The sequence below is a fragment of the Mixophyes fleayi genome, chromosome 8 (genome assembly GCF_038048845.1).
Source record: "Mixophyes fleayi isolate aMixFle1 chromosome 8, aMixFle1.hap1, whole genome shotgun sequence".
Classification (NCBI taxonomy): domain Eukaryota; kingdom Metazoa; phylum Chordata; class Amphibia; order Anura; family Limnodynastidae; genus Mixophyes; species Mixophyes fleayi.
The window spans coordinates 37798185-37821168 of NC_134409.1; the positions used below are offsets into that span (position 1 = coordinate 37798185).

General features: G+C 40.4%; 1 protein-coding gene across 2 annotated transcripts in view; it reads right to left on the bottom strand.

The window, feature by feature from the left end:
• The window catches only part of BTBD8 (BTB domain containing 8), a 61826-nt gene extending 39223 nt beyond the window's left edge, over positions 1-22603 (bottom strand). For both annotated transcript variants that reach the window (XM_075182382.1, XM_075182381.1), the window contains exons 1-7: positions 22113-22603; positions 20002-20184; positions 18475-18689; positions 13075-13192; positions 9586-9675; positions 8180-8260; positions 7110-7206 (exon numbers count right to left, since the gene is read on the bottom strand). In XM_075182382.1, the coding sequence (XP_075038483.1) occupies positions 7110-7206; positions 8180-8260; positions 9586-9675; positions 13075-13192; positions 18475-18689; positions 20002-20184; positions 22113-22264 (936 nt within the window). In that variant the 5' untranslated portion in view covers positions 22265-22603. The remainder of the gene's footprint in view (positions 1-7109; positions 7207-8179; positions 8261-9585; positions 9676-13074; positions 13193-18474; positions 18690-20001; positions 20185-22112) is intronic.
• Positions 22604-22984: the final 381 nt, after the last annotated feature.

Genomic DNA, 22984 nt, shown 5'->3' on the forward strand with positions numbered 1-22984 from the left:
CCCAAGAAAAAGTCTAGATCCGCCCCTGGAGGAGGGGGCTGAGGATGTGACATTGACCGCAGCTGAACATCCAAAATGACCATCAGTAAATGTCCTTTGTGTAAATTATATTTGGCAAAAACTTAATATACACATAACAGTTGGATATTTTTGAATACTGTTGGAAATGTTACAGCAGTGCTGAGGATCAACTTCATACCAAAAAACAAGGGTGTTTTAGGATCTACAGAACTACCATCTCTGTCCAGCTGTGGGACCCACAGAGCTCAACTGTCATTGCTGTTTCAACATAGGTCCAGCTACTCGTGAGCTCAGTTGTGATTGCTGTTACCATATTTGGCTGCTGGACCCTCCGTACCCAACTGTCAGCATCCTCCTGGACCTCGTGTCAGAGCAGCAGAAACTGCCTACTCTATTAACCCCAGCCAGTGGGCGGTAAAGTATCCTTCACCTCTTCCATTGCCCCACACATTTTGGATCAATTATTCCTTTCTACTCTCTCATTACCTACCCTAGCTAATATACATTCATTCACATCGCTCCATCACGCACCTACTCAAATTACAGTATCTCCTATTTACGGTCAACATACTATTCCTCCCACCCAGATTATGGATTTTCCCTTCACTACTTCCCTCCTCACTAATCTGTACACATGTACTGCACACACCACACTCACCAGCCTACATAAACCGAAATAAACCTCACACCCACAAATCCTCCTCACATGGTCCTCTTTCTCACCCTGCTCCTTCTCATGGCTGCTGGTGATATCTGACCTAACCCTGGACCCCGCACAATCCCCATTATCTGCTCACGCTCCTCGCTGCACCCCAAAACTTTCCATCCATCTCGCACTTCCAATCCCGCCAACCTTATCCAAATATCTCCACTACCCTCTCTCTCTTCCCTTACTACTCAACTCTTCCCTTCTCCTGTGCACAATGGAACACCTGCTTTGTTTGTAACAAACTTACATCAATCCATGATCTATTCATTTCTAAATCCCTCAATCTCCTTGCAATTCCAGAAAACTTGGCTCACCTCCTCCGACACTACATCCCCTGCAGCTCTCTCCTGTGGGGAACTCTACCTCTGTCACACCCCCAGACCCGGAAACAGACAAGGTGGTGGAGTAACAATTCTTTTCCCTCCAAGCTGCACCATCCAAGTCATAGCCTCTGAACCCTTCCTCTCATTCTCTTCCTTTGAAGTCCTCACTATCTATTTTATCCTCTCCACCGTCGTGTTGTTGTCATTTATCGCCCCCCAGGTCCAGTTTCCCAATTCCTTGACAACTTTGCGGCCTGGTTCACTTATTTTCAATCCAAACCCCAGCCATGGCACAACGAACAAACCCGCTACCTGCAAAAGTGGTCCCGCACTGCAGAGTGGCACTGGAGGAAAATCTCGTTCCTATCCCGATTTCCTCCACTATAAATTCATCTTTTCATCATACAGCAGTGCCAAACAAACATTCTTCAAATCTCTAATATCCATATCGCCTCTTTGCCACCTTCAACTTACTTCTCTGCCCACCTCCCCTCCTTCCTTCCTCACAGCCCATGATTTTGCTACCCATTTCAAAAATTGACACAATTCGACAAGATATTTCCTCATGACAAATTCCACTCACTCTACCCGCCTTTACCTACACTCCCCAATCCACCCATAATTCATTCTTACCAGTAACTGTAGACAAAGTCTCTGCACTCATCTTATCATCTGACCCTACAACCTGTCCACTCGACCCTATTCCCTCCCAACTCCTCTGTTCCCTCTCCTCCATTGCATGCCCATCTCTAACCCACCTCTTCAACCTGTCTCTCTCCACTGGCACATTTCCATCCTCCTGTAAACATGCGCTCATCTCACCTATTCTACAGAAACCATCTCTCGATCTAGCCTCTCTCAAACTACCGCCCTATTTCTCTCCTCCAAACTACTTGAGCGATGTACAAACGTCTATCTCACGTTCTCTCCTTCCATTCTTGACTCTCTGCAATCAGGTTTCTGCCCCGAACATTCCCCTGAAACTGCTCTCACAAAAGTGACCAATAATCTACTTACTGCAAAATCTAATGGCAATTTCTCCATACTCCTTCTCCTAGACCTCTCTGCTGCTTTTGATACTGTTGAACAGCCTCTTCTCAAACACACCCTTCACTCCACTGGCCTTCATGACACAGTCCTTCGCTGGTTCACTTCCTACCTATTGAACCACTCCTTTAGTGTTTCTACCTTTTGGACATCCTCCACTCCCCCTATCTGTTGGGGTTTCACAAGGCTCTGTTCTTGGCCCATTACTTTTTTCTTTGTACACCTTTTCTCTTGGGGCACTAATTAGCTTATTCGGCCTGCAATACCACGTCTACGCTGATGATACCCAAATCTATATCTCTTCCCCTGACTGCTCTCCTTCTATTCTATCTTGTGTAATCAACTGTCTTTCTGCTATCTCCACATGGATGTCCCAACGCTATCTAAAGCTCAACATGTCCAAAACAGAACTTATTATCTTTCCCCCTGCCAGAGTCACTATCTGCCCTCAAATCTCCCTCACTGTCAATAACATCACAATTTCCTCAGTCTCCCAAGCCTGCTGCCTTGGTGTCACACTTGACCCCACCCTCTGCTTTATTCCTTACATCCAGACTCTCTCCCAGTCCTGTCAACTCCACCTTAAAAACATTGCCAGAATACGCCCTTTTCTTACTCAACATGCTACCAAAATTCGTATCCATTCACTCATCATTTTCCATCTTGACTATTGCAACCTCCTGCTATCTGGCATTCCTGAAACCCATATATCAACACTTTAACCCTCCCTAAATTCTGCTGCAAGACTGATCTTCCTCTCTCACTGCTTCACATCTGCTGCACCACTTTGCAGATCCCTACACTGGCTCCCTGTGTCCTCCAGAATCAAATTCAAATTACTCACCCTTACCTACACAGCCCTCAACACCACCACCCCTCCATACATCTGAAATCTCATATCAAAATACTCTCCCCCCCCCCCCCCCCGCCCTCTTAGATCTTCCTCTGATCTGCGCCTTGTCTCTTTTCTGATAACCACCTCTCACTCCTGCCTACAAGACTTCTCCCGTGCTGCTCCTCACTTATGGAATTCCCTGCACATTCAATCAGACTTTCCCACAGCCTTCAAATCTTTAGATGCTCTTTGAAAACCCATCTCTTTTTTTTTTTTTTTTTAAGAGGTGACCTTATCCCCGATAACCCTATTTGCACTAATGGACCCTCACAACTATCCTAATCTCCACTCTAACCTAAACTCACTCCTCTGGTTTCAGCTGTGCCCTCTTCCCATTAGAGTGTAAGCTCTCTAATGAGCAAGGTCCTCCATACCCTTTGTTTCCATGTCTCCATTCATTTTGTCTGCCTTGTTTGTACTTGTTTTACCCATGTCCTGTTTTATGTATGTCCTTGTCTTCCCTACTGTACGTCGCTGCAGAGCACTGTGGCGCCTCACAAATCCACAATATTATTATTATTATTATTATTATTATTATTATTATTATTAACAGTTGAGTAAGATAAGTACACACACAATGCCTCAAACGTTCCAGACTGGCTTGACAAAGGACTCAAGACAAGTCACAGGTACACACAAGGTTTGCAGTAGATTTGTGTGTCAAAGAATAAAAGGAGGAATTAATGAATGGTATTACGCTCTGATCTTATTTCCCACCGAGCAAAGGGAGCCCTAGTAGCTCCGATGGGGAGAGCCAGAGTCTGCTGTTAAAGATGGACTATTTGTTTAATTCCTCAGTTTAGTTAAGATATTAAACAGAGTTTGTGAGAACCCTGAGCAGGCTCATAAAAAAACATTCTTTGAAGAGACTGTAGGGGTAAGAGGCCACCCATCCTCAGTGGAGGAGCTTGTATGTTAATAGGATCATATACGGGAAGTTTCCTGTACAAAACGGCTTTGGTTTTAGATATCTTTATATGCTAATAAATTGTCTAAAAGATTTTATACTATGGAGTATTGTCTCTTCTCCCTATTTCTATAATGGGCGAGTGGAACCTGGTGTTCCGTACTGAGACTGGAGAAGAAGATACAGAGATTCCGATACACGCTTGATTGACAATTGGCTCTAGTGAGTGTACACCCTTAAGGGGTAAAGGAAGAATTGTTTTTACTCACGAGGTGTCCATATAACTATTTCTAAGCACAAGGGCATGGAAGGATAATGATGTCATTGGTGCTATTTTTGCTTTACTTATAGCCGATTCTAGTAAGTGTATACCCACAAGGGGTTTAGAAATACTTCCCCTTCACGAGGTGTTCTAATAAATATATCTACACAAGGGTTTAAAAGGATAGTACTATTCCTTTATTATCATATGGTAGAGACAGGTTGCACTATGTTTGTTTTATATGTTTTTCATATATCCACTTGATGAGCGAACACAGAGGATTGTACCGGAGAAAGAGGAGTGAAAACATTGAATATATGAAATACATCAAAGACTGAAAATAGATGAACATTTATCTGATGTTTATTAGTATTTGGATCGTTTATCAATAGCGCCATTTCTTCTCACTTTTTTGTTTTAGGCCACATGTATACCAGGCACGTTTAGGGGGTTGTGCATTGTGAGTAGAAGGGCTGCAATTGTTAGATTGCGCGGATCACCCCAATATTCTATTGTGTGTAGACTGTAGTCTATGCCTTAACACATTTCTGTGCAACATGCACTTTCATCAGAAGCAAATGTTAGAACGAAACAGCCTTGATATTTAAGCATGTGGATTCCAATCAAAAATTGCAATTAGTAATGACACTTGTGCAAATCAGGAGGTTTAAACTTCATACATACTAATAAAGATTAAAAGGAAATGCAACATAAAGTAATGTAATGCAATGTAAATACAATTATAATTTGCCATTAAATTGTATAAAATGTATCAAAGAATCTTTACCTATACAAACAAACACACACTGGTATTTTACAGACAAATGCAGAATAAAAATAGCGTCGCGCTATCAGCTGCAAGCTGCTCTGTCTTTCAGAAGCTAGTACAAAATATGTATGTGTGAGATAAAAGACGCATATGCTATATCCAGAGTTACAGCTACATGATTTTCACATGAGCAATGAAGCAAAAGAAGTAGCCAGCAAATGACACCAACATATTCCCATACATCTTCTTTAAAATCATTTTACAAACTTGACTTTAAGTGTACATACAAAATAAATTATGTGTAAATTCTTCTGAGCCCGATATTATTAAAGAACTAAAGATTACGGGCCTGATTCATTAGGGATCTTAAATGAAGTGGATTCTTATTTCAGTCTATTGGACAAAACCATGTTACATTGCAAGGGGTGCAAATGAGTGTTCTGTTTTGCACATAAGTTAAATACTGACTGTTTTTTCATGTAGCACACACATATCAACTTTAAATTTCAGTGTACAAATAAGCTATCAAGTATTTGTGTGATACATGAAAAAACAGTCAGAATTTAACTTATGTGCAAAACAGAATACTAATTTGCACCCCTTGCAATGTGACATGGTTTTGTCCAGTAGACTGAAATAAGAATCCTCTTCATTTAAGAGCCTTAATGAATCAGGCCCTACATTTTCAGAAGTTAATGAATCATCTTACAGGGTAGAACATAGCTGACCTTATTTACTTGAACATCGGATATATGTAAAGAGATAATTCAAATCAGTTGGTGTCTATATATTACCTTACAACTAAATATTAAGCGAAAAAGATAAAACACTCATTACGTTAAAGTGAGATAAAATAAAATAATCATAATTTAACCTATGATATCTCAGACTTGTGGTATCATAAAGATAAAAAATGATAGACTCCCCCACCTGTTCCTTGGCTATTTGAGTATGAACAAGGAAGTTCATTGGGGGCTTTAGCATGGCATGCAAACTTGAAAAAAGATGATTTAACCCCCATGAACAACTCATTTGGAACGCCAACAGACAGCGTTTAAAAAAAGTGCAATTAATTTTCACAAAAAATATTGTGTGATCCCAAGGCTTTCCAGCCTATTGCTTTTCCCTTTTTCTGCTGCAAATTGAATAAATATAAATGTACTGACTTGGATATAAGACAGATTTGACCTGGGTTTGACATTTATTGTAAAGGAAATAAAGTGCATCTCCACAATTCTCTACAAAAGTGCTGTAAATAACACATTGCAGTGAGCCTTCCCTTAAATCAATATAACAAAAGATCATGCATTGAGAAGCACTGGGTAAGGCACCGCTGTGTCCATCGATCATGGACACATACTTTACTCTCCTCAATCTGAAAATCTCTTAGGAAACGAGATTGCCTCAAGCAGAACGTGCATAAGCAACATAGAGGAACTAGATTAAACAAATACAGGTATGACATCTCTTATATGGAAAACATGTATCCAAACAGTTCAGAATACCAGACGGAATAGGAAGGAGAATAGAAAAGAAATCATTGCTGCTACTTAGTGATACACACAGGCATGATTGCTACGAGGGTCTGAAAATACAGGCTCCTTGGGGAACGTTATTAAACAATTTACAGAGTTGGCTCTTCCAGGGGCGGCGTGGAGAGACAAGGGTAATCTGAGAATAGGACATTGTATATTTTAGGCATGGTGCGCTACAAATAACAAACACTATCCCTATCCTGTAAAGTCCCAAGCATTCTGGGCAATATATACCATACCTATATATGAATACATTTTCCTGAATCATTGAACAATTTATATCCTAATATGGTGTTTTGGCATTTAAATAAAAGTATTTGTTATTAAATATTATTAAGCAATTCTTGACCCCACATCTCTTGCTAACTTGCTATTTGATAGTGTGTGATAATGCAGCAATGTCATTATATATTTATATTGTCAGCATTATTTTAAATAGATTTAATTTTCGAGTCAATAAACCTCACAACATAATACGGCTTTTGACTGGCTGATGCTATACGTTCTAGTGGATAGCTAAATTAATGATAAATGCATCTACTACACAAACAGAACTTACATACATCCATTACATAGACAATACACTGTAAATTGCTTCTAGATGAAGCACACAAGATCACTGAAACTTATGGCTCAAGTACCTTATGGAAGAACTTGCAGTAGTCTCTCTTGAGGACATATACAGCAACTTCTCTCAGTCCTTCCAATCCATACATGTCAGCAATAGAAAGAACCTGACTATATGAGAAATATAAAGTATAATTGGTAGACCTTTAGCAACATACCATAGAAAATTAAGATAAGGTTTTCCCACTGTGGAAATCAAATCAATAAAGTAGTATTTATCATTAAAATATGATTTATAGAATAATTTGTATTGTGTACCAGATAGAAGTTTAAAATTTAAAGAGACTGTTGCTTCAAAAATATTTACTTACATAAACGTGAATAGGCAGTGGAAACTCTTTAAAGGATACATTAATAAAATAAATGTGCTCAAAGGTCAAGCTAAATATATATCATAGACCCAATGGTCATTTCTGTGTGCCTGCCTCAATTACTGCCTAGTGAAATCCACTCCAGCAGAAAGGAATATATGTAATCCTCTGCATACATCTAAGCCCCACTGTGATGTCGCGTGTCTGGTGTCTGCAGTTTAACAATCGCCAATGTGAAGAGATTTCGAAAAACTGTCAAGTTTACCCAGTTACATCAGTCCCCAATTTCTTACCATCCCAAACAAGTTATGTCACCTATCCTATTCTTCACTCTGCATTTGTCAAACCTGGCAGTGTGTGTGAAGCAGGTATGACATTGTAATGTTAAATATAACATTTAAATTTAAACTATGTAAATGTCTGGTGAACTCACCGTCCTCCTTCGGGTTAAAATGAATAATCTTTGGATAATGAACAAAATCAAACAACAAAAACCTATGTTTTTAGGGGACAAAAAAAGTCTGTGCGTCTTTCTTTTAACCACTAATGACCAACACATGCAGTTTAACAGGCCAATCCTAATATAGAAGTACAACATAAATGCTGCAAAATATACATTACAAAAAACATTCATTTTCATCTTCTAAACTGGTCTAATAAAAAAAAAAAAAATAATGACTGTTACAATCTGGTTGCTAAGGATTACGGCATATTTCCTTGTTTGTGGTATCATAAAGAAAAAGCTTTAAGAAAAAAAGAAAAAAGTTTCTCACCCAGGATCAGTGCTTTTTGGAAGGTCCATTATTCCTCCATAAATGAAATGCATGATGACTTTCATATCAGCTTGTTTTACACTGCAAAATGAATATATTTAAACATATGCATAGTCAGAGAAATTACTGTCAACTTTGTCCGAAAACTATATAATTAATTATAGAATATATAAATAAATTTTAGCTCTTTATTTTATTAACATGAACCCACTAACTTATTAATTGTAAATAGGTGTTTTCTCATTTATCTAGTAACCTTGTGCCAATGGCACACATATATAGCAACCAATTATAAACTAGAAGGTTGGGCCGCCAAATGTAGAAAAATCCTCAGAACTCCTATGACTGTCCAATAGTAATGGACGACAACAACATTTTAAACATTCACTGATTATTCTAAAATTATTATGCCTAAATAAAAGAGATAGCTCATTTAAAGGGTAAAAACGCAAGGGATAATGCTATCCCTACTGTAAATTATATAATTATTATTATTATTATTTTGGAAAGTGAGCACAGTGTTATTTAACAAGATAAGGAGGTGCAGAGCTGTATGCAAGTGGTTTTACACAGGTCTCAGACATGTGAGCAGTCTTCTAGATTCTGCAATAATTACCAGTAGGGGTATAGTATTCCTTACAATACAAATGTTTTTCTAACGAACACCGACTGATGACATCAGGACTCACCATTTATGCAGATCTAATTTACAAAATAGTATAAGACATCACTTGTGCATTATAAAAGGATAATTCCATATTTATATAATATATGTATTAAAGCTACTATTTGTACAAAAAAAATGTGTTTTTTTATTGTGATCCCAGAAATACCTGTATTTGCATCTTTTAAAAATGCAGTTTTAGTAGTGCAAGGGCAGCGTGCAGTGATATAGTATCATGTGAAATGATTGTGGCAAAAACATACAACGAACATAATTCATTGCAAAAACGTATCCAACATCATTCTTAAACACCATCACTTTTTCCACTGTGACATCACCAGTCTGCCAGCAGTATGATTGCATCAGCTAGTGTTTGTGTCATGGCAAACAACTGCAGAGAGGGCAACACAAAATGTAGCTAAAAGTGGAGGTGGATCAGATCATCCCAAAGCTGCACAGCACAATTTGCTACAGATAGCAAATAAACCGAAAGATAAAAAGGTATCAGGATTTAAACGATACATGTATGTATGTATGTATGTATTTTTTTTTTTTTTATGAAAACGCACTTGTTTGAAAGTGGTATTACTCTTTAAAAAAATGAAACTGTCTTTTCAAGAAGTATAAAATACCTCTATAACTTTGAATTGTTTTAATAATAATAATAGTGATAATAAAACACCTTCTAAACCAACAGAAGTATTTTTTACTGCAGTTTGAGAGATTGGAAGAATGCACTTACCCTTGAATCTTGATTAGCTCTCGGGAGGTCTCAGCCCAACATCCACTCAGCATAGCAGCAAAATAACTGGATCTGGCACACAGGATTGCCCTGGGAACAACAAAATCACATAAATGCTATATGGATGGTTGATTTCCCTTAGAAGCAATATCTAGTTAGAGTGCGTATTCACTTTTTGTATCTTCCACATAGTACACAAAAGCTAGGTATATTGGAGGGCATTGAGACCCCAATGTAATCTCACAATGTTGGTTTGTGGGCTATCGTAACAGATGATATTTTATAAAATGTGTGTTTAACAAGAAACAAAACAGATCCTAAAATACATTTTTTTTCTATTTTAAGTAGAAAATATACATTTACTATATAAGAAAGGCTAATTTTATTCATTTAAAAGCGGTGACCTAACCCCTGAAGAAGCATTTTGAATGGAAGGGGGCTCTTCCCCAGAAACCCTCCTGGTTACCTAAAGATAAGAGCCATATAATGCTTACCGAGCATGAGGACAACCCATCCAGTCCAGATCAACAGAGGTGAATATTGAAGAACACTGGAATGGACAGAGTCGTCTTGCAATACAAGCAATTTTTCTTGCAATTTTTCGCTCCCGATAGTTACCGACCCGCCATTGTCTGATCTCTCTACTGGATTCTCCCTTGTACCTCATTGCCAGCACGTTACCAAACCGGCTCACTTGACTACTCTCATTCTGTGCCTCGCTATACGACTTAGTGAAGGACCGCAATCTGCGTCTCCTGCAGCGGAGCCCATACCTCCTTGCGGGGGTTCTTGGTGAAAACCAGGGGCACGTTAGGTACCGCACCTTTTACTCCAGTTGTGCCAGCGTTAGCAGGTACTCGACGCCTAAGTTGTGACAGTATACTCTGGCCATGACCACCGAGGGGGTACAGGTGAACCGTCAGCCCGTGACCTACTCCTCCATCTGGCTCAGCAAGTTGAACAGGCCCACCTGCTTCAGTGCGTCCAGAGAATGGTCACCCATTTTGACGCCCTGCAAGTTCTCAGACCGCCCCCTTGCGGTAACCTGCTCTGCAGCAGCATCGTCCAGTGTGGCCACGGTCTCAAATTCTTTATCCAGCGGAGCCCATACCTCCTTGCGTGGGTTCTTGGTGAAAAATAGGGGCAAATTAGATTCTGCATCTTCTACTCGTTTTGCATCAATGTTGGCAGGTACTCTACGCCCAAGTTGTGACAAACACATAGGAAAGAACAAGACAATATACATGAGAATGCAGGCTATAGATTCCATCTTCAACAGGACGTGCCTCAATGATGCCGCTACTTCCCAATATACTCAGGCTGAATACTCTTGGATATTGTTTCAGCTCACAGAATGGCAGCCATCATTATGTAAAAGAAACAGGTACACTTTAAGAACAACAAGATAACACCAATTATTCTTCATTTAGGTCAGGCCTGGCCAACCTATGGCTCTCCAGGTGTTGTAAAACTACAAGTCCCAGCATGCCTTGCCAGCTTTTGGCTGGCTATCTACTGGCAAAGCATGCTGGGGCTTGTAGTTTCCACAACAGCTTGAGAGCCATAGGTTGGCCAGGCCTGATTTAGGACTTCAGCTCTGTTTGCTTGGTTAAGACAAAATGGAATTTCAATGCTTAATTAGAATTGCCGATCAAATTAATATAGAAAATGGTCTTAGGCAAAATTATACTCCAATTTACTCAAGTGGGCACAAACAACAGATAGCCGATTCATTAAATGACGAGGCAGAGGCCATAGCTGCTCCCGGAGGACTTCCCAGGCTACAGATCTCCACAGATGGCAATGCAGAGAAGTAAGGATTGCTATTACTTCGGCCATCACTTTTTTAATCCTTTTTAAAATGCAAGTGATGAGTGGAAACTGAGGAAATATACAACCCAGATGAAACGTCCATGGAACGGTTAGAGAATCTATTCCTTATGCCTCTGGAACTTTGTGCCAAGAGAAGAACCTGGACACCGTAGCATTTTTGCTTGCTGCCATAATGTCCACTTTTGAACTGAGGTAATCAGCGATTATGCTCTGCTTACCTTCTATATGCAACGCAGAGAAATTTCTCTCTACCCAAGACATGATTCTTGCCACTTTCACTATCAAGGCAACCACTGCCATGTTGTCTGAGCATATTCTGAGATACTTCCCTTTTAGAGGAGCATGAAAGGTGGAATTGCATTCTACACTACTCTCGTTTTCAAAATATTGATGTGAAGTCTTTGCTCACTTTCTTACTCTGTGCCATATGTACCTGAATGTAGGTTAAACAGCCTGTGATGCTGGCATCTGTCATTAGTATTATCCATTCAGACTCCAAAAAAGACACTCCTCGACTTTAAACTTGGCTTAGTCACCTCTTCAGACACTGACTGGTGGCTTTGACAGGGTATTTGCATGATTCCCTGAAGTCGGCTTGTGATCCCACTGTGTTACATGTTCGCACTGGAGAACCCGCATGTGCCAACTTGCCCAAACAATGATCCCTATGATGGAAATCCTATTACCAACACCTGTCGTTCGATGAGGAGTCTACAGTTGACATGCCAGTGTCTGGCACTTTATACACATTTCTTCTGGCAGATACACTTTATTCTGCATGGTGTTTATCTGGACTCCAGAAACTATTTGTTGTGATGCGATGAGATGATTTTTCGCCTTGTTCACAATTCGGCCATGTTCTTGTAGAAAGGCAATCACCTAAGCGGTTCTCTAGTTGACAACGCATCTGAAATCCCCACATGAATGTAATCCAGACAGGGCCATATCATATCTCTGTTTCCTTAATTTCACCATGACACTCTACCTTGAACCCATTTCTTACGATGTCCAACACCCATTGATCTGTGATAGTGGGTCCATATTTCTATACAGTGTGTGATTCTGTCCCCTTCAAATGTTAATGGGGGCTGATTAGGACAATAGTAATTTTGGATTTTTCTGATTTGACCAACCTTTAGGTCTGAATGCCTGAAAGGACAGTGTGAATGTAGCAGGCATATTGTGCCTACTTTACCGGCTCCCTGGCTTACAAGTCCTCACCTCTCTGAAGTGCTGACAAGGAAGAGTACGAGTACTTAAGCCTTCTAGCTTGCATCCAAGGAGTGTCTTTTCTTAACCTTTCTCCTAAACTGGAAAGAAATTCTAACCATTGTAATGACAGTCATGGAGGATTGAAAAAAAAATAAAAAAATCTCTAGTTGTGTTATAATGATGTCATCTTCACCTAATAATTTTTTCTCAACTCAAACCTTTGGATGAATGGCTGGAGTAGAGGACCAGTTCCCAGCCCTGTACTGCAGCCCTATAATATACACCCTTTATTTAGTCTCCATGCTATGAAAATAGAAACATCCGCCTGTGACTCAGTAAACAGAAAAGCCATTCCCCTTAATTACACAAGTTTTGTAAAATTAAAATGTGTTTAAAATAGTACTATAAAATACAATAGTAAATGTCTAACGGATGCACTATTACCTATGCACATGAAAACATTTGTCTTCTATTTGGATAGTTACATCAGTGCAACAAGAACATTTGAAAAGAGACAGCAAATCGTTGCCAAGTTCAGATGGTGGTTCACAATCACGCGGGTCTGTAATAAACAAAAAAAAATAAAATAAAAATACTAAATCATGTGCATCTCAGATTAACAAGAACAAGTTTACCTATGCACAAAGCTCGCCGCACTGTAAGCGACTGTTAAGCAGAGTACACACTACAGAAAATTTCTTCCAATGAGATATGCACGATCTGCCTTCAGACTTGTGCTCTTCATCTGTCATAACCATCTGCTGAAAAGATTGTGAATCTGTAATCCCTATGGAGATCTACCTACAGTTATGGCCAAAAGTTTTGAGAATGACACAAATATTATTTTTCACAAAGTCTGCTGCCTCAGTTTTTATGATGGCAATTTGCATATACTCCAGAATGTCATGGAGTGATCAGATGAATTGCAATTAATTTCAAAGTCCCTCTTTGCCATGACAATAAACTTTATCCCCAAAACAGCATTTCTACTGCATTTCAGTCCTGCCACAAAAGGAACGGCCGACATGAGGTCAGCGATTCTCTCATTAACACAGGTTAGAGTGTTGACTAAGACAAAGCTGGAGATCACTCTGTCATGCTGATTGAGTTAGAATAACAGACTGGAAGCTTTAAAAGGGAGGGTGGTGCTTAAAATCATTGTTCTTCCTCTGTTTACCATGGTTATCTGCAAGGAAACATGTGCAGTCATCATTGCTTTGCACAGAAAGGGTTTCACAGGCAAGGATACTGCTGCTAGTAAGATTGCACCTAAATCAACCAATTATCGGATCATCAAGAACTTCAAGGAGAGAGGTTCAATAGTTGTGAATAAGGCTTCACGGCGCCCAAGAACATCCAACAAGCGACAGGACAGTCTCCTAAAGTTGATTCATCTGCGGCATCAGGGCACCACCAGTGCAGAGCTTTCTCAGAAATGACAGCAGACAGGTGTGAGTGCATCTGCACGCACAGTGAGGCGAAGACCTTTGGAGGATGGCCTGGTGTCAAGAAAGCCAGAAAAGAAGCCACTTCTCTCTAGGAAAAACATTAGGGACAGACTGATATTCTGTAAAAGGTACAGTGATTGGACTGCTGAAGACTGGGGTAAAGTCATTTTCTCTGATGAATCCCCTTTCAGATTGTTTGGGGCATCTGGAAAAAACGCTTGTCCGGAGAAGGAAAGGAGCACTACCATCAGTCCTGTGTGCCAACAGTGAGGCATCCTGAGACCATTCATGTGTGGGGTTGCTTCTCAGCCAAGGGAGTGGGCTCACTCACAATTTTGCCTCAGAACATAGCCATGAATAAAGAATGGTATCAAAACATCCTCCAAGAGCAACTTCTCCCAACCATCCAAGAACAGTTTGGTGACAAACAATGCCTTTTCCAGCATGATGGATAAGTGGGGGTTCAAAACATCAAAATTTTGGGTCCATGGCCAGGAAACCCCAGAGACCTTAATCCCATTGAGAACTTGTGGTCAATCCTCAAGAGGCTCTGGACAAAAAAAAAAAAAAAAAAAACCTCACAAATTCTGACAAACTCCAAGTATTGATTAAGCAAGAATGGGCGGCCATCAGTCAGTATGTGGCCCAGAAGTTGATTGACAGCATGTCAGGGCGAATCGCAGAGGTCTTCAAAAAGAAGGTTCAACACTGCAAATATTGACTCATTGCATACACTTAATGTAATTGTCAATAAAAGCCTTTGACACTTATGAAATGCTTGTAATTTTACTTCAGTATACAATAGCAACATCTGTCAAAAAGGTCTAAAAACACTGAAGCAGCAACTTTGTGAAAACCAATATTTGTGTCATTCTCAAAACTTTTTACCATGACTGCACACTGGCGGTCATGAGTGCACACACACTGCAGAATTTGCCCACCACCGTTCCAATGTTGATAGTGATTTTTGGTTCGCTTATAAAATGAAACCAAACAAAATGATGTGCTTTGGTATGATCATCATCAGCTATTTATATAACGCCACTAATCTGATAAAATACGATCGTGGCAGTGTACACACTAATAAGATATATGTCCTGACAGTCGTTTATCATGTGATTAGCACAATAGTTGGGTGAAAAACCTGTAGCATGTACACAGTTTTATTCAGCATTTTACCGTAATATTGTCATAGGGAAATATTGAATTCCACTTGAGCTGTACAGCGCTGCGGAATTAGTGGCACTATATAAATAAATGGTGATGATGATGATGATGGATGTATTAAAATGCATCAGGAAGAATGTGTGTTCTTTCAGCACAAAAACTCAAGTGTGAACACACCACTAGGTATTTGGATAATGTGCATACGAATCTGGAGTACAAAAGGAGTGCTTGATCAGTTTTCCACCTGAAAAGATAACTCACCAGATCATCAAAAATAATTGTAAAAATAAACAGTACATATTATATACAGGCACAGCACACACTTTATTATGTTGGGAAAAAAAAGACATATGTCCATAAAATTCAACTATAAAAGCATAGTCCAGTTTGCCTCATTAGGGGAAATGTATTAGCTGACCTCATACTGGCAATTGGCCAAGTACCTAGTGAAGCACTACATCAGCACTGGCCAACCAGTGGCTCTCCAGGTGTTGTGAAACTACAACTCCCAGCATGCCTTGTAAGCTATTAGATGGCTAGCTAATGGCAACAGTGGTAGTCAGCATATCGATGCTGACTACCCCAACAACACTTACTCCGATGTCTTCACAGTGACCGACTCCTTCCCAACTGATGTGACCAATGACTTCAAGGCTTTGCGACGAATGAAGACGCTGGCGAGAGTTGATGACGTCACAGGCCGAGCGCGACGCTGTTATTAATGCTGTTATGGGGGTAATGTAGGTATGCGGGCATGGACAATGTACAACGCGTTTCAAAGTACATTGTCCATGCCCGCATACTTACATTACCCTCTTAACAGCGTTGACCGGTGATGTCATCAACTCTCGCCAGCGTCTTCATTTGTCGCGATGCCTTGCAGTCGTTGGTCACATCAGTCGGAAAGGAGCTGGTCGCTGTTAAGACGTTGGGGTAAGTGTTGTCGGAATAATGATCATCATTATTCCGTACCCCACCCAATGGCATGCTGGAGAGCCACAGGTTAGCCAGGCCTGCACTACATTGTGTTATTAACATCACTAAGCTGGTAAATTTTATTTTGCTAGGAAAATGTCCAACCCTTTCTTAATTTATATTGTATCTGCCATATAGCAGAAGCACATTCCAAGGCTATTACAGTAAAGAGCCCTTTTTACACTTAAGATTAATCTCTTTTCTTCCAGCTGCAAGGGGCGACCTCTGCCTTCTGTGCGAACCTTAAACTTAAAGTTTACCCAAGAATTTTCTTTAGTTGACCATTAATATTATTTATATAATTTGATCATGTTCCCCCTTAATCTTCTCTCCTCTAGTGTAAATAAACCTGAACACTCATACCCAAGATCTTCCATGCCACTTATTAATACAGTTGTCTTTCTCTGACCCCCCCTCCACCACCACTCTTAATGAAGGTTAAACCATATATTTTTGGTGATATGCAAGAGCATTTTGATGAGATACCTACATCTGCATATAATATACAGTTTTCATTCATAGGTTTCTGTTGAGCATGAATCAATACTGACATAAATATATTGTACTATATGTAACCATAGGATGCATAGTACAGAAGGAATATGCTACCATTTTTTATGTTAGTTTGGCCACTGCACCATTGGTGATTAGCTGAGCAAATAATATAGCAGTTTCCATTCATTTACAAAATATTCAGATAAATAAGTTTCTTGAAGCAGAATATTTATGCCACTGTGCTTTATTATACATTTGTACAAAACACAAACCTTAAAATTAACTCTACTTATAAAAAGGAAGGGGTGAACATGTCATCATTTATTTCAATAGATCCTAAATTTAATTAAACAAGAATAGTCATAACGTGGTTTCAAATGAAGACTACATCAAAAACTAATTTAATGAGCTCTTCAAGCAGACATTACAGTATAAGCATAGGTGATAATTAAGCCACTGTATATCTGAAGTACAGACTTCCAGGTATGCCACAAGCCTTTGAGTCAATGTTTTGCTTACTGGGTATTCAGAGCATGACACATGTCAATGTCCTATTTATAGGCAAACTATTTCATTCTTGCTAAAGCTCATTGGTGGAGAAGTGTGTGAAGGTATATAGAGCCAAACCCACTGAAGTGGGTGACACAGCTCCATTGGGACAAATATGTAATAATGTCCATCTATTTCTGGAGCACAGACTACAAGATATACCATGTACATTGGCTATAAAAAAAGGTATTCACCCCCTTGGACCTTTTCACATTTGACTGTGTCACAACATGGAACAATGGTGAATTTATCTGAATGGTATTCCTACTAATCAACACAAAAGTAACGATAATGCACTAAAAACGTAATCCAACCATTTGTCCAGATTGTGAGCAATAAAAAAAAAAAAAAAAAAAAAAAAAAAAAAAGTAAAAAAAAAAGTGATTGCATTAGTATTTACCCCCTGCTAAATCCATACTTTATTTCCTCTGAAGTAATCAACTTTCTTCACTGGTCACATTAACAGTTTATTGAGTCCACCTGGCTGCAGGTAAGGTGTGTCACATGATTACCAGTCTCTGTGACCTCCCCCCCAGGTAGTTGGTGTATTTCCAAGCAAAGACTACAAAATAAAGACAAAACATTCCAAACTAATCCAGGACAATGTCATTGAGAAGTACCAAGCAGAAAAGGGGTACAAGAATATTACCAAGGTTTTGGATATACCCCAAAGCACAGTTAAGTGCATCATACAAAAATGGAAAAGATATGGAGTCATTGTAACAGAGTGTCTGGGCGAGGAGAACTGTAGTAAGGGAGGCCAATTTCAACTCTAAAGCAGCTACAGTCTTCCATGCACATATACTCCCATCTTTGTGATGGGACAACAATATCACGCATGCGTCATAAATCTGGGTTATATGGCAAGAAGAAAGCCCTTGGTGAAAAATTCAAATCAAAGCCCAGCTACAGGTTGCCCAAAGACATGTGGGAGACATGACCATGTGGAAGATTCTCTGGTCTGACGAGACCAATATTTCAGCCTCAATGCTGAGCGCTATGCTTGGTGCCAGCACTGCACATCACACTGAAAACACATTCCCTAGAGTGAAGCACGGTGGTGGCAGCATTATCTTATGGGGAGGCTTCTCTGCAGCAGGGACTGGAAAGCTCATAAAATAAATAATGGGGGTGAATACCTTTTTATAGCCACCGTACATACAGCGTTCTCAGTAAATGCTTTGCTTGCCTCAGATTATTTAAATCTTACCGTCACAATTGTAGGTTTCCTTAGGATGCGCATTAAGAGTCAGAGATTCGCTATTGCTGTTATTACCAGTGCTTTCTATGGCAGAAAGCGTTGTACTCTGCAGATTACTGCATTTGTCCTCACTGTGATCTGGACTGGAGACAGACTGATTGTTTATCATATGAAGAATGTGGTCTTCTGTGTCTTTAACACTCCAGAGAGAGGCATATACAATCCTTAAAAAAAACAATAATAATTAATAAATAAAATAGTTCTAGGCTCAAATCTAAACATTGTTAACTTGATGACAATAATAAATATCTTGATAACAAATCTGTTCTATACAGGTTAGAGAATGGAATTTCTTCCCTCTCAAATCCACAATTGCATTATTTAAATAAAGCACAGACAGCTTTGGATGTTACACTTATGATTATTTTAGGGCCAATGTGAGCCTTTTGAACTACTGTGCTATGCTATTCTGCCTGTACGTTGCTTCTGCGATTCTTTTTCATGATCCTTTTAATAATGTACGTTTGACTATGTCCTGAGCAACTTTTTGCTATTCCTCTTCATGGACAGGGATAGAATACTTCATAGCCAGTCAGTTATACTGACTGTTTAAAGCAGCCCAGATTATTTGAGCAGAGAAGTGTGCTGAGCTTGCGGCTGGTAATTTTGTAAGTGAGGGCAGGGCATACAACAGCTGTGGCCTGTAGCCAAGCAGATCATTACAATTGGACTCCATTCGTTATTTGTATGGTTACAGAGGTTGCTACGGAAAGATCAGTTATTCAACAGTGTGTTTTAAAGCTTAAACAATATTCTCTGTTTTTAATATTAAAAAGATCCATTGTGAGAGGAGTCACATGATCAGTACATCTTACATCAGGGTATAGAATTAAGGGAACATACAAATACTGTAAAGTGAATGGACTATAGCCATGAAGAATTTCAAAAGGCAAAGCTCTGTGCAGGGACAAAACCTTCTGTACCTTTAGAAACTACAGAGCAGCTGCAGGGCCAATCCCATTTTCTCCTCCCAATCCCAATCTCTATAGCGCAGACCCTTGTTATGCACTTCTCATTTGTCCAAACACCCATAAAACTGATATTCTAATATAATGTCAAAGTGTATTTGGCCTGTAGGACCAGCTGCAGTAAAATAGCCCATAAAGGAATAAAAAGAGAGGGTGAAATAAAACAGGAGTTCTAAAAATTGCAAAAAAAAAACCCCCAAAAAAACCTAGGTCCCAGTGAAACCAAGGACTGCAGCATTATCAGGGCCGTAACTAGAGTTGTGCGACAGGGGCGGCCGCCCAGGGCGTAACAATGAAGGGGGGGGGGGTGGTGCAATTTAGGAATATTTAAGGTTCATTTGGTTAAAATTGAGGGCTGGGGGGCGGCATTTGCCTTTCTCGCCCCAGGTGCTAGAATTCTAGGTTACGACTCTGGGCATTACCACGCTTCTGCATGAGGTGAGAGTAAAAAAAAAATCACATTTTTAAAAATCAGAAAAAGAATGTTTTGATGTAACCTGAAACTTACTTTAGAAAAGCTTTTATTTCTGACGGCTCCACATTTTGCACAGTGAAGGTATCCTCCGTCTCCTGTCTTGTAACAAACATGTAGAACTTTGGAGCTCTTGCCATAACCACAGCCTTATGCACTTTAAACTTTGTCTGTCCAACATTCAGAGTGAGATCTGTGTGGATTTCATCATTTAAAAGCCTGCAGAGGAAATTAGTAGTATATTGAATTTGGCACATACATGTTCAAATGACAGTCAATGGTCAACCTGAATGTACATCCTGTACAATTTTAGATCATATTTTGATTGGGAAAGAAAAGTCACCCAATTGGTCATAATTCCTACAATACCAAATAAAGTCAAACAAATTTGGTAGCCATCACCTATGTGTGCATGGCAACCATTCACAGAACACAAAAGTTTTAAAGAGTATACAATTGTATTGTTAACTAGTTCATACATGTTCATCATCATTTATTTATATAGCGCCAGCAGATTACGTAGCACTTTACAATTAGGAACAAACCGTAATAAAACAATACTGGGTAATATATACAGGGATCTATGCATCAATAAGACTAGTAAATATGCATATTTAGCTGTACCGCTAAGATGCACCATGCCGGGGCTGCTCTATGACCCCTATGATGCAATCTTTTATTCTTATTTACAGGCAGCTTAGCGCTGCCGGTGATAGGAGAAAGTGCTGTGCACAACTTCCACTGTACTGAATTCTGCGAAGAAGAGGCTTCAGCAGAATCCCATAGGAAATGACAGATAACGCCATCCTGAGATGGCGTTCTGTCTACACAATGTACAGCTTATCAAAGCTTGATGCATTGCTGAACATCGCAGTCGTCATATTAATCTATGGGGACTGCGATGCTGAACGGTATTTGCCTAAGCGGAGGAGATTTCTGTGCACGTTTGAAAGAGCACAGAGTAGGAGAGATACGGATGGAATGAGGGAGGTCGTTCCAGAGAAGGGGGGCTGCACGGGGGAAGTCTTGGATTCTGGAGTGGGAAGTGGTGATAAGAGTGGAGGAGAGGGGGCGGTCGTTGGCGAGCGCAGGGAGCGGGCAGGAGTGTGAATGTAGAGGAGGTTAGAGATATAAGGGGCAGTAGAGTGGGAGAGAGCCTTGTAAGTGGTGGTGAGGAGTTTGAAAAGGATTCTGTAGGGGAAGGGAAGCCAGTGTAAGGCAAGGCAGAGAGGGGGGGCAGAGGAGGAGCGGCGTGAGAGGAAGACGAGTCTTGCGGCCGCATTGAGTATAGAGTGTGGATAATGAGAGAATATACTAACATCTGTGTGAAGGGAAGATGAGTGGTTAAAACCTTTTGGGGCGTAGTTTTCTGTAATACGTGATTTTTGCTATATAGATAGGAACTTGCAACTAATAAAGCAGAGTTTATTTGTACACTCAAACCATGCAGTGTATTTAATCCTCTCCAGTTGATGAGCTCATAACTGATAATCTGACACTTACAGGTGAACAATCTGATATAGATCTCCCCCTTCCTCGACTGCGTCTCCGTTTCTCCCGTCTCTCCATCTCATCCATGTGTCTGTCTGTCTTCCCCTCCCTTTAGATTGTTCGCTCCTTTGAGCAGGGCTCTCCTACCTTCTGTTTCCATCACTTTTAACTGCACTCTCCAGCTACTCAGCTCACCTCCTCTCAGTCCCTCTGCCCTCTGTCTCCTCTCGCTTCTCTCCGCTCCCCTCAGTGACTCTCAACCTGTCATCCGTGCCCACCCTCTTGAGCCATAGTTACCTGCCTGTACTCACTTTTCCCCTCCCTCTCTTTCATGCTGTGCCTGAGCCCCCAGAGTTATAGTGCTTACTGTTACTTGTACTGTGCCATTGTTTGTCCTTGTACGGCGCTATAGATACTTTGTGGCGCCCTATAAATAAAAATTAATAATAATAATTTGACACAATCTATGGAACATGTTTCAAACTCTTATGAAAAAAGAGCTCTATCTGTACCTTCTAAGATTAAGAACCAACATTCCCTGTGCTTATTAGTAGTGAGCAGTATTTCTCAAAAACACAGACAAGGCATCCCTGTAACCAGGCCCTAAATGTTCCTGTTCAATGCCGGGAGGTATGAAAACGAGGACTATACATTACCTGAGCAAATCTCTGCTAAGCTGGTCACACAGGACATCTCCAAGCCTGCGCCGCTCAGCCACATCTTTGGCATAAAAGCCCTTCAGCTCTGGCCGGCCAGACAATGCCATCACCAGTGGTTGTAGGTTGTTGGCATTACAGGAAAGGGTCATTCAAAAACTTTCGATAATCTACTTTACAAATAGTCACATGATGAGCTGCAGCCCCATCTGTGGTCACACAAGCTCTGTGCCTGCACTTACATATACAGGCTGCAGCTATTCCCTGTCTTCAGAGTTTCCAGCACTACTAAGCCCGGCACAGTAACTAAGACAACCGCTCAGGGCCGCAGAGCACTGCCCTGCTGCAGCACATCACACCGGGCCTAATGGAGGAGCAGCGGATCCGCACAACACAAGCTCGCACACTGCCGAGTAAATGACGCAGCAGATACCAGTGCAAAGTGCATCTTGTACTTTTGTTTTCGAACCTGAGCTGCTACCCGGTTCAGTGACGTCATTCCCGGAAGTACCGCCTCTAAGCGCTGCAGACCAATGGGCGGCGGTAAGCTGGACATCCTTCTATTCCTATTGGACGCTATAGAACAGTTGTCCGGGAGACAGTCACTAACACTCACAGTGATCACAGGGGGCATGCAACACACATCTTACCTGACATGCAGCACAAGTTTAGTCGCCTCTTGATTAGAGGATGGGTCCTCCAGCCCTGTGAACTTACAATTACCAGCATGTCTACGCCTGGCAATTAGTACACAATTAACCGTTTATTTAGTGTGAAATTTAGTTAATCTTATACTAAGTTTAGTAAGTGCAGATGGGAGGTTCCGCCCCTGTCCTGTGTTATCTGAGACAGTACCAGTTTGTAAATAATTT